This window comes from Babjeviella inositovora (genome assembly GCF_001661335.1).
Source record: "Babjeviella inositovora NRRL Y-12698 unplaced genomic scaffold BABINscaffold_2, whole genome shotgun sequence".
Lineage (NCBI taxonomy): Eukaryota > Fungi > Ascomycota > Pichiomycetes > Serinales > Babjeviella > Babjeviella inositovora.
Window position 1 is genome coordinate 1,613,776 of NW_017566839.1, and position 13,318 is coordinate 1,627,093.

A 13,318-nucleotide genomic window follows, 5' to 3' on the forward strand; every position below is an offset into this window, starting at 1 on the left:
ACTTGGTCACACCTAGGATATACGACCTGTATTCCGGGTGTGAGTATGAGAGGTGTTTTTCGTTTGGTGTCAAAGCAAAAAGATGACGTTTAATCGTTTCTTTTGCTGTATTCATTAAAAAAAACAATTCATTCAGAAACATAGTAATATCGGAGGTACGGATTATAAATTTTAGCAATGCTATCTACTCGAGATGGTCTTTGATCGCTAGTTACTAAAGAGCTTCTCACGCCAATAAGATTGGTCTAGTTAGTACAGATCCACAGGGGATAACTTTATAGCTAGGAGTTAACCGATAAGACAATCTGATATCAGAGAATAAGGATATTCCATCAAGCCATAGATCTCGTCGGAAAGGGGACAACCTTGACTCTTAAATAGGAGTTTTGGATGTTAGCAATACCCGCATAGGCATTGTACCAGGCGATAAACGAAGTGATGACACCAAACACACCGCCAGTTCTGGTAACCCCCACCTTACCACTAAACTCTCCGATGGCCAAGAGCAAGAAGGTAATGTCAAGAAAGAGAAACAACAAGAAAAACGCTACGGTAGACTTCATGGTGCACAACAACATAAAGAACGTGAAAATAAACCAACCCAACAAGAAAACTCCCACCGCGTCGGCCAACTCCTGGGGATTATCCTCGTAAGCCGCCACGATACCAAACCACGGAATGTTAATCGCTGCGTAGGACATCCAGAACCCACCGTAGGAGGAAAGAGCAACCCCACCAAAAGTGTTCTCAACCGCAATTTCCCACATACCAGCCAAGAGTTGGATGAGCCCACCGTAGAACATTGCCAAGCCCACTACAATGTTTGGAGTCTTGATCCCCATTGCCCTTGCGTTACACATGGACAACACAAACGTGGTTAAGGCAAAACCACACAAGCCTAGAGGCGCCGGGTTGGCAAAGCGTCTTGAAGGAGCTGGTGCAAACTGCTCCACCTGCATTCGACCACCGAAGGCTTGGGCCAAGTCTTCCTTCAAGAATTTCTGTTGTCCGATCATTATATACTCCTTTTCGCCATCATGGAAGTGTTGGACCTTTCCGAACTCGTCGTCAGGAGTGTCAAGAGACTTCGAATGGTTCTCAGAAATGTGAAGAGAGCTGGTCATTTGTTCTTGCTGGTGGGGTCGAATAAAAATAATAACTTCAAGCTGATGAATATATGTAGCGTACCTATAGATTTGAGTTTTGGTTTGATATTTGGAGTGCCTAACTCCGAACAAGTCTCCGGGAGGTATCGGTGAAGGTAATTCTGCGTCTTTTGTTACTCGTGCATGACAAGGGCCTGTCGTCTGTACCATTGAGTGTGGCACAAACCCACCCAGTTCCATCTGGCGACTCATGGATATCACCGAACGAAAATTTCCTGAAAGACCCAACGCTAATAGTATTGAATCACGGACTGGATGCATATGGCAAGCTCCACCGTTAATTCCGAATTATCGTCCGTATCCCCCTCCGAGATTTTCGGATAAATACTGCGTTTCTTCTGCAGATATTTCCCGCATGCAGACTTAGGCCTTGTCCTCTAAGAAACGGCAGCATCGGTCGACGCTTAACCTTATAAGCATGCACGTGCCTAAGTTTTAGTAGCAACTTATCAAAAAGCACGTGGTTCTTTGTCTAATGTGATGCCATCACCAGACGGGGGTTGGAGCAGAGTCTGGGGGGTGGAAGGAAAGATCTATTCGGTCCAGTATTATCTCACAGTAAAATATGTATGACTGATACACAGAAACTACGTTTCCGGAGTCAGCCTCTTTTTTTAGGCCGCCTGCTAAACTTGAACGCCAGATTAAAGACTCGACTAAAACCTGATGCATATCAGATATGGCACCAAATTAGAATAAAAGCTCCACCGACTGGGGCACTAGTTAGATTGGATTTGTAGGAGAAAAAAAACATTGAATAGGTGGCAACAGAACCGGCCCTAAACCTTAACAGTAAGGAATTTTGTCTCAACAATCTGATATATACAGAGATTGTCAACGACCCCTAGCCATTATCCTCATGTGAAATCAGAACCGTGAACGATTGGTTAAATTTATACTTTAGGATCACACGCAAATAATATATATATATATATATCTTTTATTAAATTAAAGCTCTAGTTGTAAAGTAAGGGTAGCAAGGGCTACTAAGAATAGCTTGGTTTTGGAACGAAAAAAGGCACCTGCGAGTGATTAGGCAAAGGAAGGCATGGCAACGGCCTTGACATGAACGTAGGTATTCTGGGGGTTGGCGATACCCGCGTACGCATTGTACCAAGCGATAAACGCGGTAATAACACCGAAAACACCACCGGCTCTGGTAACCCCAAGTTTACCAGTAAAGTCACCAATAGTTAACAAGATAAAGGTGACCAACAAGAAGGAGAACAAAGCAAAGAAAGCCCAGGTGGACTTCATAGTGCACAACCAAAGCATAAAGGTGAAGATGGTCCAGCCCAAGAGGAAGAAAGCAATAGCATTGGTGTGCTCCTTGCTGTCAGTGTAAGCGGTGCTAATACCGAACCAAGGAACGTTAAGGGCAGCCCATGACATCCAAAAACCACCGTAGGAGGAAAGTGCAACCCCACCAAAGGTGTTTTCAACCGCAATTTCCCACATACCGGCCAAAAGCTGGATGAACCCTCCGTAGAATAAGGCCAAACCAACCACGACATTGGCGTGACTGATGCCCATGGCTCTCGCATTGATCATCGACAAGACAAACGTGGTCAAGGCGAAAGCGCTTAACCCAAGAGGGGCGGGGTTGCCGAACTTTCTGGATGGAGCTGGCGCGTACTGTTCAACTTGAAAGTTCCCCCCGAAGGCTTGGGCCAAGTCTTCCTTCAAGAATTTCTGTTTGCCGATAATAACGTAGGCTCTGGTGCCGTCATTGCCGTGCTCGACCTTACCGAATTCTTCTTCTTCGTGGTAGGAGCCTTGACTGGATGAGGTGTGAGATTGGGACATTATAGAGATGCTTTATAACTGAATACTTTAAGTAAAGGACTGCCACCAAGTTTGAGCGGGGCAAAGTCTTCTTATACGTGTCACCTCCTTGCGTGTCATACTGTTAAGCAAATTCATTTGCCGGGATCGGTTCAAAACGCCCAAAACGAAATATGTAAAAGTCTGGGCAAAATTGTGGGGAAGGGCTAAGGTAGTTGCGTCGCAATTCTGTCTTCGCAAGGGCACGCATGGTTGGATCGATATCCATGACAGGACATCAAGCAAACCTGGCTGGAGTGACGTTCAGCATCACGGCTGATGGGTGGAAGGGAGAGTTTACGGATTATGTGTCCGTGCTCTTTAGGTTTGAGGTGGTTGTGCATACGAGGTGCATAACCTTCGCTACAGCAAATACACAAATCGTCTAAACTAGGGAAGCGACAACAAAGGGCCTATCCGTAACCGCCCCCAGAATAGTCCTCCTTTATGCTGCGGAATAGTGGAAAAGGCAATGGCAGATAGCTTGGCAATTGATGACGAAGCATTTCCCAACGCTCTCCCCGTTGGCACCCCAGACAAGTAGCAGAAGAAGGCAGGGATTTACAAGTTCACTCTCAAACTGCAATGAAAAATGCGCTAAAACATACCAATCTATCACAAACCAGTTAAATGTCCAAAGAGTTTTGGGAGTTTCAGCGCTAAAGTCGGATTATTTCAGAAGCGGCATAGAGCCCCCGTCACGCAGATACTCCGGTGCATTACTTTAAGGTTTGCAATCCCGGTGGCCATTGCGGAGTTCTATGCCACCCACGTTACACCAATGCACAAGATGTGTCCAGAAAAACCGAGGCGCGGAAACGCTCATCCAAAGGAGTTGAAAGAGAGTTGCCAAACATGCTGGTGAGCACGGGGCCTGGCCACCGTTCGGACAACTGCGTCACACATTGAGTGAATGCCAAGCATATCCCAAAAAAGTTTAAGCAGTCTTAGCTCTGTGGTTCGCCCTTCAAGCGAGGCGGTCAATAGCCATAAATCCGTAACCTTCGGTTCCAGATTCGAGCACTTGGAAATTTCTGCTGCTTACTTTTTGAATTCCATAGCGACGGCTCATGAAAGATTTTATCGAGTCGAGCGTGTCTAGGTAAATGATACAGGACGTCGCTGTCAGAAAACTTACCGCATGGTGCAAACGTGTGCACGATGCGGCGATTTTATCCTTAGTTGTTGGGTCGTAAATCCACGGATTGATGCACAAAATAGGCCCTGTTGTGGAATAGGTAAGGCCACCAGGACGGGAAGCCTTGGCCTCATGCCAAGATGCAGACAAACGTCGTGGTACAACCGAGCTTGTCTTTCAGTCCAGATGCCATAGTTAGAGTTCTGGCTCGGAGCCGACATTTGTTCGGTAGAATCATACGATTGCCCGTTCCTTTTTTTTTTGCACACGCTGCATCGTTCCGGTTCCCCATCACTGTATTTTTTTTTTGGTTTACCAGGCAAAAAAACCCATCACTGTATATTCAGAAAAGAGAGCGCGGCTGTAGGCTAGTTCCATGCACATTCGGTCACAGCTAGCGTTCCGGCCGTCCGAAACGCAGCCCCACCCCCACTCGTAGGCACATTGAATTTCCTAGGCGGTGCCCCACCACCCCACTATTCCATTAACGCAGAATGATCGGAAAGTTTAGAGGCAAAAGCTTGGTATATCTTTCACTTTGCTCTGAGAGGACTTTTCCAGGTAAAGCCCGACACCCATGCAAAGAGTATGACCACGAAATCCGTATCTGGCAAGGCCGTTAAAGACTTGACTGAAGGCCCAACAGAGTTGATTCTACTTCACACGTGACACTTATAGGTTAAGACTGAGGGTTTTCACGAGCTACAGGTAATGTGCAGATTCAGGATTTATTCTCGGAAGTTATTGCTCTGAGATCTAAAAGAGGCACGCTGATATGGCGCGGTTACGTAAATCCACTTTAGAGATTGGCTTTTTGCTGGCACCTTCAGCACCCTAAACTGAAATTATGGGATACCTAAGACCATGAATTAAATAGATTGTACGAGACAAATAAACTTGGATTAGGTACCTTTAAGACATCCGGTAGAAACTAGAAACACAAATGATCGAAAAACACGGCTAAACCACAAGCAACTCCTCTCAGCCCTCTCGATTGAACACGGGTGGGGTACAGGAACCGTCACTATCAGAAATAGCCTCTTCGTAGTCTGACACCACTGGACACCAGTTGCAGAACCGCATCAAAGTATTGGTCACCAACTTCTCGGTCAATGGCTGCTCGATAACAAGGTCAAAAGCACTGGATTCGGCCGCCTCGGTCGTATACCTTGTAACGCACACAAGCGGCGTCCCCGAATTGATACTAGCGGTGTGACGGATCAACTTTGCGAGATCCACGCTGGTATCCAAGTTGGGAAGCTTGAACGAGGTGAAAATCAAGTCAAACTTTACCTCGCCCGTGACTTTTCTCGCCAACGAATCACCTGTCGCCACCACGATCGCATTGCAACCAAGCTTGTGCAACAATTTCTCCGCCGCCAGACGACTCGCCGTGTTGGGCTCACAGAGCACCACGTCAAGTTTGTGGAACATGGGTCTCACCACCTCTCCGGACATGGACGAAAAGGAAGATTCCTTTCTACGGGAGCTTTCTCTCCTCTGCTTAATCCGCATCAACGCAGACGAACGGAACTCCATCTCGCTTTCGGACGTGGACGGGGACAGGTCTCCGCCAAACGATCTCTGGTGGATCGTTTTCGGGAGCGCCGAGATGGGCTTGGGCGAACTGGAGGAGGCAGAAGAGGTGGCGGTCAAGGATGGAAGGAGGGGTTTGGCAAAGGTAGCCTTGGGGGCCACAGGGGAGATATGAGCAATGGTTGGGGCGACGCCAGAGGAAGCAGATAACGAGGCCAAGCCAATGTGAGGCGAAACAGGCGTCGGCGGGTTGGAAACCTCACCATAGTAGAGGTTTTCATCGCCAGACGAGAAAGTGCTCGCAATGGAGCTCACTCTCTGGTGGTGTATATTAGGGGACATTGGTGGTTTCGCAGTCACCGGAGACGAGGTGAAGGAGTAGCCCCTAGAGCGAGACCGCTGGAGAGAGTCGGAGGAAGCGCTCGAGAGACTCTGGCGGTGCTCCATGTGCTCCGTCTTCAACCGGTTGATAACATCCTTGTTAGCCTTGTCTAGCGCGGTGTAGTTTCGGAACTGGAACGAGCCGAACTCGCCAAAGTTATCGTTCAATCGACTGCCTCGTCTTTCACGGGACGCCGGCGTAGGGGGGGTGGAGACGTTCAGCGCCAAGTTGCGCATCATCGGAGAGCCCAAGGCAGTGGTGTGGATGGCGTTGCTATTTTCTGGGAGTGCAAACTCTTCTTCATCGGACCCTTCTGTGGGGAAAACCGACGCCTCCGCGCCTCTGGAGTCAAAATAATCGGTGCTTTCCGGGCCGTCTAACGCCGGCACAAAGTCACGGTCCTCGTCCCACAACTCGTTCCAGTTGGTATTATCAAAATACGGGTGCCGCTTGATGTTATCGCTGTTATCGCTCCCCAAGCGCTGCTCCGGATCGAGCACCAAGAGCTTGAGAATGAGATCCTTGGCAGCGGGCGCACACACTTCTCCCACAACCTCGTCCTCCGGCCACTCGATCTTCCCAGACAAGATCTGCTCAAACACCTTTTCGGCGCTTTCCGCATGGAACGGAGGATAGCCGAACAAAAACTCAAAGAGAATGCATCCAATAGACCACCAGTCGGAGGCGGCGCTTTGGGTGGCGCCGGTGATGGTCTCGGGGGCAAGGTAATCGGGCGTCCCCACAAACTTCTTGTTCGACGCGGTGTCCTGGGGGTCAAACAACGCGTAGGGGTTGGTATCATCGGCACTCTGCTCGTCCTCCACCGCAAAAGAGCTCTGCGAGGCGACAGACGCGGACATGACGGGTCTCATTGTAGGCACGTCCGCGGCGCTCGAGCCGGAACAGGAACGCTTTCCCGCGGAGCTGGCCCTGTCCTGTTTCATGTACTGGTCCAAAAAGGTGGTGGTGGGAGAACTGGCGCTTGCTTTATCATACGCAATCTTTTCCACCGCCGGAGAGAGCGACAACGCCATACCCTTCGGAGCGCTCTCGCTCATCGAAAGCCCGCTGAACAAGTCGATAGGCGGTTCCATGGCGCTGTTCCTCCGCCTGGGGTCCTGTCTGCGCACAATCCCCATTTTTGACAACCCAAAGTCGGTCAACTTCAAGTGACCCTTGCTGTCGATCAAGAAGTTGTCTGGCTTCAAATCACGGTGGATGATGCCCTTATCGTGGAGGTCAGTCACCACGACAATCATTTCCGCCACGTACTTTTTTGCCCACTCGTTCGGCAACGCCACCATCGCCTTGAGCAACGCTGCACAGTCGCCACCGTTCATGTACTCCATCACCAAGAAAAGGTACTTGTTGCTCTGGAAGGTGGCGTACAACTTTGCCACGTAGGGTGAGTCAGATTGGGCCATCATAATGGCACGCTCGGACTTGATGTTCATGACCTGGTTCTTGGCAATCATGTCGGACTTTTTGAGCACCTTGATGGCGTAGAAATCGCCCGTGAGCCGTCTTTTCGCGAGGAAAACCGATCCAAACGCGCCCTTGCTGATGGGCTTCACGATCTCATAGTCTCTAATCGACGGGGTGGTGATCCGCACACTCGGGGTGGTGGAAACGAGGAGCGGCGAAAGAGGTGGCCTGGCCTTGGCATCACTAACCACACCGGGCGGAAGGTGGAGCTGGGGGACCTCGCCCGAGTTGTGACGGGTTTCGCCTGAATGGAACAGAACCTCTAAGGCTGAGAGCGCCGGCGAATCGTTTGGTGTCTCGCCGTGGCTGCCGCCTCTGGAAATTCGCTGGACCGACGTCATCGGGGAATTGGAGACGTAGTTGGGGATGGGCGAGAGGTGCCGTCTGGGGGAGTAGGAGCTGCGCGACTTGGCGCGCTCCAGGTCGAGTAGGTCGCTGGAGGTGCTTCTGGAGGAGCGCGACGGTCTCCCGCGGAGCAAAACGTCGGTGGGGGTGACGGACCGCTTCGACTGTTCTTTCGGGTCCTTTCGGAGGTTCAATGGCGACGAGAGCAAGCGCGCTTCCGACTGAGGCAGTTCTGCGTCCCCGTAGGTGTCACTGAAAAACAACTCGCTTTTGGAGCTAGTGTTGGAGTACACCGAGCGATTAAGCTTCTTCGGCTGCGGCGAATGAACCATGCGAACGGCTTCGGTGTCCGGGAGGGCGGTAGTTATGGGCTGGGCCATCGGGGTGGTGTAATTGTGGGGTGATGTCAGATACGTAGAGTCCCGGATCTTTTCCACCGTGTCGGCAACTGTTTGCAAAACCAACTTGTCGGTCTCGCGCTTGATCTTTTCCGAGTATTGGAGAGACGCGGCGTACCGCAAAATAAAGTCCACCTTGGTCTGAACCAACGCCTCGGTGTCCTCGATGAGAATGTTGATCGCGGGGTCACTGGAGTCCAACCGTTTCCAGTTCTGCGCGTGCTTAATTGCCTTTTCGGAGCCCGGGGAGTACGCCACCTCCATGGTTTCAGGTTCCAACTCGCCGGGATTGATGCTCAAGGCCTCGTCGCAGAGCTCGACCAAAATCCCCAACAGCTTCAAAGGGTACCGTTTGTACTGAACGCTGTGGCGCTTGAGCAATAAGAGGTTCGCAGCAGCCCCGGACGACGCATCGGTGGAGGAGGGAGACGGCAAGGGGATGCCTTTGTAGTCGTGGACTAGGGCCGCGGTGGGGGATACATCCAGGAAGGCAAGGGGGAGCTTCGGCGATGGGAGAGGAGAACTTGAGAGGGGCGTGCTGCCGCTGCTGCCGCTGGGGTTGGAGCTGGCGCGGGAGTTTCTGCGGTTGATGCTGTCTGAGATCACTAGGATCAAGTTCCGGTGTTCTACCAACTGGTCGTGGGCCTGCTGGACATTGTCCTGGGCCTTGTGCTCGACAAAACACAACTCGCTGTGCCGCTCGATGAACCACGCGGGCACGTGCTGCTCACAGATGCGGCAGAGAACCTGTTTCGGCGGCGGGACGTTGTTTTCGTCGATGACGCCGAGTTCGTTGAGGTTAAGAAGGTATGCCGCAAAGATATCGGCGCCGAAACCGAGATAGTCGGTGAGCTCGTACGGAAGCTCAAGCTCCACATTGGTCGGGACGAACGGCTTGAGAAGCCACATCAGGTGCGTCGGCACCTGCGTCTTTGGATCGTGGATCAACACCCCCTGGCCCTCCATTTCGATGAATTCTTCCTCCACACTCGAAGCAATGCTATTGTCGTCTCCGCTGTCTAGTGCCATGTTCCGAGGACTGGCGTCTAGCGTGGCATTAGGGGACTCTTCCCGCGACTCATCATCAGACGCTACCCTTATATCTGAGACGCGCTCTGTGCGGGTGACAAATTTCACCCGGTAGCTGGTGTCGTCCTTGGTCATGATATCGATCGCCTGGTTGAAGATCTGCTTATCGGAGGTTTCTCCGACGATCAACTCGGAGATGTGCTGGCCTACGAACGGCTTCACCTTGGTGCCCACGACACACTCCCACGTCTTCCCGAGGTATCGGATGTTCCCGTCCAAGTCGAGCTCCAAGAGGGTTGTGGGGTTTTTGGACGACGCTATCCTCAAGTCTTCCTGCTCGTCCTCAGACTCTTTGGTCCGCGTTCGCACCATCAGGCTTATAGTACGGCCAGGAGCGGTGCTGATGGGCGGGGTAACGTGGCGGAGAAATGTATCCATGTAGCGGTACGGCTCAGTTTGCATGTCGGCTGTGTGTGGCGAATACGATCCCGGGAGCATTTCACACGGCGACATGGAGTGATCGCGCGCACCGGGTTCAATCGCCTCGGAAAGCGGCGATGGTGTCGACTGGAGACTGGTGCCGTGGTCTCTGGCGATATGGCTGTATTGGGGAAACTTTGCATTGCTAAAGTACAGCGGAATTGGCGTCGCAATACCCGGCAGCTTTCCGCCTTCAGTACCGGGGGTGGGGTTGGTCTGAACTGTCAGACGGTGCTTGTGGTCTCCCATTCTAGATTCCGGGAATATAAGGAACCTTTGTTAAGGGCGATGTGATTTGAGGTAGCAGTTTCAGGTCAGGAGGAAATGGAACTGGGATGTCAAGGAAAGTTGACTTTATTCCCTCAACATCTAATATACCGTTTGATATTGCGTGCGTCAATCAACGCACAGGGGCACCTAAAGGGGGAATTTGTGGCGCGCGAATTCTTATACGGAGGTCGTACGGAAATGAGGCGGTACGGGGTTTTACGATTTAACAGAGAGGAATATGGACTTGTAGAACGATATTTGGGAGTCAGTCAGAGGATAATCAAACGAAATGAAGGCGGGGGATTTTATGCGGCAAAAAAAAAAAAAAAAAATAAAATGTATGAATTTCATGGGAGGCGATAATGGACCATTCCACGCGCTTAGTTATAGGTTCAACTGAAAATTGGTATGCCTGACAGCTACGTTACGGTAAGGTATAATATTCGAATACATCCCATTAATTCTCGAACGGAGCTTCAAATTGATCTTTGGCCAATTTATACTCACCAAAGCTTAATTTTATCAACTAAATATACAAATCTCTACTTCTCCTCGACTCTTTCGCCTTCATCCTTCCTCTCTTCTGTCTCATCAAGCTTTTCCGACACGGCCTTAACTTCTTGTGTAAGCTTGGCCTTCTTTTTATCCTCTTTATACTTCTGGATGACAGCGGTGGACTCGTCGTAGCTCTTCAAGTAGTTGTTCCAGTACCACCTGAGTTGGTCGATGCTCTCCAAGATATCGGCCTTGGCGGTATGCGCCTGGTGCTTCTTCGGGAAGCACATCATCAAGCGCGGGTTGTGTCTCCAGCCAACCTCCATGATGGACGAGACGTCGATAATTCTATAGTGCAAGTACTCGATGATCTTTGGGAACTCTCTGATCATGAAGACTCTGTCCATGTGGACACTGTTCCCGGCCAAGAGGCCTCTGCCCTTTGCGACGTACTTGGAGATGTACGCTAACAACTCATCCTCCACCTGCGTCAAGGTCTTGGTAGTGTTGATAACTTTTTCGGTGAGCCCCGACTGACCGTGGTGTTCGATGCACCACTCACCCATCTTGTCCATGGTTTGCTTCGGGCAGTGGATGACGGACTCGTAGCAGACTTCGTCGAGCACGTTCAATTGGGAGTCGGTGATGATACACGCAATTTCAATGATGTGGTCGTTGAAAACGTCCAAACCAGTCATTTCACAGTCGATCCACACGATTGGTTTGTTGTCCTTTTCCTTCTGAGCATCCGCGTCGGACAACACCGCCTGGAGAATGTTTGTAGTAGAGACGGGCGCGGCGCCCTTCTGCGCATCCTTCTTCAACACCGCCTCGAGAAAATCAGCATTGGACGCGGTCTTGGTCTTCTTGAAGTCCGGCTTTTCCGGTAAGCCAGCGGAGAGCTTTCTCTTTTCAATATTTTCGGACATCTTGTACTGCTTGACCTTTTCCTGGAGTTGCTTCTTGTGGAGGAGGGCGGAGATGTTATCGGTGGGCTTTTTCACGGTTTGTTTATGTGCTTGTCTGAACAAAAGTCGGGTGAGCTGGAACGGGGCGATTCTACGAGTGAAACGGGGGAACATTGGAGAAGCCACGGCTGATCTGGCTGAAGGGTGCCAGAAGTACGCGTATAAATTTTTCGCGTACGGTTGTGTGCCATGGGACGCGAGGCAAGTGCGATGTGGGCATTAAACACGGACATTGCGTATTTTCCTTGACACCATAAGACTCAGATAAACATGACTTTGGCAGGGTTGGACAAATTTTACGCGGCGTACTTTCTTCTTCACATCCCCATCACGGTGCTCATCGACTCCTCCTTGGTGATTCCGCCGGCGCACCGCCCGCTCTTGCAGCAGCAGATCTTGAAGTTCCACTTTGAGCAGAACAAGGATTTCCTTCTTGTGAACGTCCGCAACTGGCTCTGGTGCTTCGGGATCATCGAGATGGTGTTTCAGTTGCCATTCTTTGCGTGGGCCGCCTACAGGTTGTTAGGAAGGAAGGGCCAGATGTTGACGTTGACCATGGCTCCGGGGATGATCTTGTACGGCTTCAATGCCTCTGTGACCTCGTTGGTGTGCATTGTGGAGATTGTGTTGGAGGGTGCTAGGAATGGTTTGACCCAGAGCGAGGTCTGGGCCCTTGTGGGGGTCTACTTCCCCACTTTTGTGATTCCATTCGTGATGTTGGTTGATTACTTGAGGAGATACTTTGGAATTGTCAACTCCCAGAAGTTGAAGCTCAACTAGAAATGAGATTATAAGCGGGGGTTACTGATGTAGGTATAGTTTCCATCTCAATATTTGTAAGAATCTGATACTTTGCTGATAGGCATGTTAGCCGTACCATCCCTACCACACCTTTACTCCTATGTGTCGAAGCATACATTTATATTGGTATTAAATGGATGTCACCAATCAACCCATAACAGCGTATGCCTTTTTGCCTACCAGGCGGTGTCCCCAACGTCCCTCGCAGCTACCCCCAATATCCCCGTCTACAGACTCAGAAGCTTGACATATATTCAGCATACAGCTGGTATTTACCGTTCGGATCTAAGCCAACAATTCGTCGACCAAAGCAATGTACTGCTTTTCGGCATCTTCCTGAGAGGTACCCTTCAACTTGTTCCAAGATTCCCACTTGTACTTGCCCTTCAAGTCGAACATACCTGGCTTGGCGGTTTCGTTGTCACCGACAGTGGCCTGCTTGTACAAGCCGTACAAGGCCAACAATTGGTCGTCGGATGGGCGGGTGGTTAAGGCGTTGACGGCAGCAGCCTGCAATTGTTAGTACTGGGCTATTAGAGGGCTATAATTGCGCATATACCTTTTCAGTGAATAAAGCGGAGACCATTGTGATTGAGTTTTATAATGATGGGAAAAAACGGAAAGGGGCATGTGGCGTCTGATCTGGGTTATTTATACGCCCAGCCCAACACTGCATTTTCTGGGTTCTGGTTGGTCGTGTAGAGGATAAATATCACGTGGTGAGGCGGGGTAACCGATCTGGACGCCATCAACTGTATCACATGCAAAATAACGAAGTAGGAGAAACGGAGCCACGGAGCCACAGGTATGTTTCGCATTGGAGCGTGGGCTGTGGAGAGGTGCTAAAAGGGTGGCATCAAGGAGGATGAAAGTTATGGTGACAGCTGAAAAATATAGTAAGATTACAACAATTGAAAGCTACGGTAACGATTGAAAATTACGAAAGAATAAAAAATTAAACCAAAGAGGAATAAATACCTCGGTTCTGCAAATCACATCTG

The 13,318-nt window shown here is 50.3% G+C and overlaps 8 protein-coding genes across 8 annotated transcripts; 2 read left to right on the forward strand and 6 right to left on the reverse strand.

The window, feature by feature from the left end:
- Positions 1 to 332: 332 nt before the first annotated feature.
- On the reverse strand, positions 333 to 1,124 carry BABINDRAFT_6699 (acetate uptake transporter family protein; the record flags this gene model as incomplete). The annotated part of the gene is made up of 1 exon (XM_019132489.1): positions 333 to 1,124. One exon carries the CDS (start codon positions 1,122 to 1,124, stop codon positions 333 to 335), a length of 792 nt encoding a protein of 263 aa, XP_018987416.1.
- Positions 1,125 to 1,620: 496 nt separating this feature from the next.
- BABINDRAFT_160285 (uncharacterized protein) lies at positions 1,621 to 2,076 on the reverse strand. Its single transcript, XM_019128148.1, has one exon. The coding sequence runs from the start codon at positions 1,836 to 1,838 to the stop codon at positions 1,653 to 1,655; it is 186 nt and encodes a 61-aa protein (XP_018987417.1). The 5' UTR covers positions 1,839 to 2,076; the 3' UTR covers positions 1,621 to 1,652.
- A 42-nt stretch (positions 2,077 to 2,118) lies between these two features.
- Positions 2,119 to 3,399, reverse strand: BABINDRAFT_160286 (acetate uptake transporter family protein). The gene has a single exon (XM_019128149.1). It carries the CDS (start codon positions 2,970 to 2,972, stop codon positions 2,199 to 2,201), a length of 774 nt encoding a protein of 257 aa, XP_018987418.1. The 5' UTR covers positions 2,973 to 3,399; the 3' UTR covers positions 2,119 to 2,198.
- Positions 3,400 to 3,810: 411 nt separating this feature from the next.
- BABINDRAFT_115311 (uncharacterized protein) lies at positions 3,811 to 4,180 on the forward strand. The gene has a single exon (XM_019126877.1). The coding sequence runs from the start codon at positions 3,904 to 3,906 to the stop codon at positions 4,090 to 4,092; it is 189 nt and encodes a 62-aa protein (XP_018987419.1). The 5' UTR covers positions 3,811 to 3,903; the 3' UTR covers positions 4,093 to 4,180.
- Positions 4,181 to 4,842: 662 nt separating this feature from the next.
- On the reverse strand, positions 4,843 to 9,675 carry RIM15 (protein kinase; the record flags this gene model as incomplete). The annotated part of the gene is made up of 3 exons (XM_019131091.1): positions 4,843 to 5,814; positions 5,923 to 8,055; positions 8,170 to 9,675. 3 exons carry the CDS (start codon positions 9,673 to 9,675, stop codon positions 5,110 to 5,112), a joined length of 4,344 nt encoding a protein of 1,447 aa, XP_018987420.1. The 3' UTR covers positions 4,843 to 5,109.
- An 829-nt stretch (positions 9,676 to 10,504) lies between these two features.
- On the reverse strand, positions 10,505 to 11,635 carry REX2 (Rex2p). Its single transcript, XM_019128150.1, has one exon. It carries the CDS (start codon positions 11,628 to 11,630, stop codon positions 10,596 to 10,598), a length of 1,035 nt encoding a protein of 344 aa, XP_018987421.1. The 5' UTR covers positions 11,631 to 11,635; the 3' UTR covers positions 10,505 to 10,595.
- A 151-nt stretch (positions 11,636 to 11,786) lies between these two features.
- On the forward strand, positions 11,787 to 12,606 carry BABINDRAFT_170629 (uncharacterized protein; the record flags this gene model as incomplete). The annotated part of the gene is made up of 2 exons (XM_019130753.1): positions 11,787 to 12,236; positions 12,583 to 12,606. 2 exons carry the CDS (start codon positions 11,787 to 11,789, stop codon positions 12,604 to 12,606), a joined length of 474 nt encoding a protein of 157 aa, XP_018987422.1.
- On the reverse strand, positions 12,603 to 12,903 carry ACB1 (long-chain fatty acid transporter; the record flags this gene model as incomplete). Its single annotated transcript, XM_019132492.1, has 2 exons — positions 12,603 to 12,827; positions 12,877 to 12,903. 2 exons carry the CDS (start codon positions 12,901 to 12,903, stop codon positions 12,603 to 12,605), a joined length of 252 nt encoding a protein of 83 aa, XP_018987423.1.
- Positions 12,904 to 13,318: the final 415 nt, after the last annotated feature.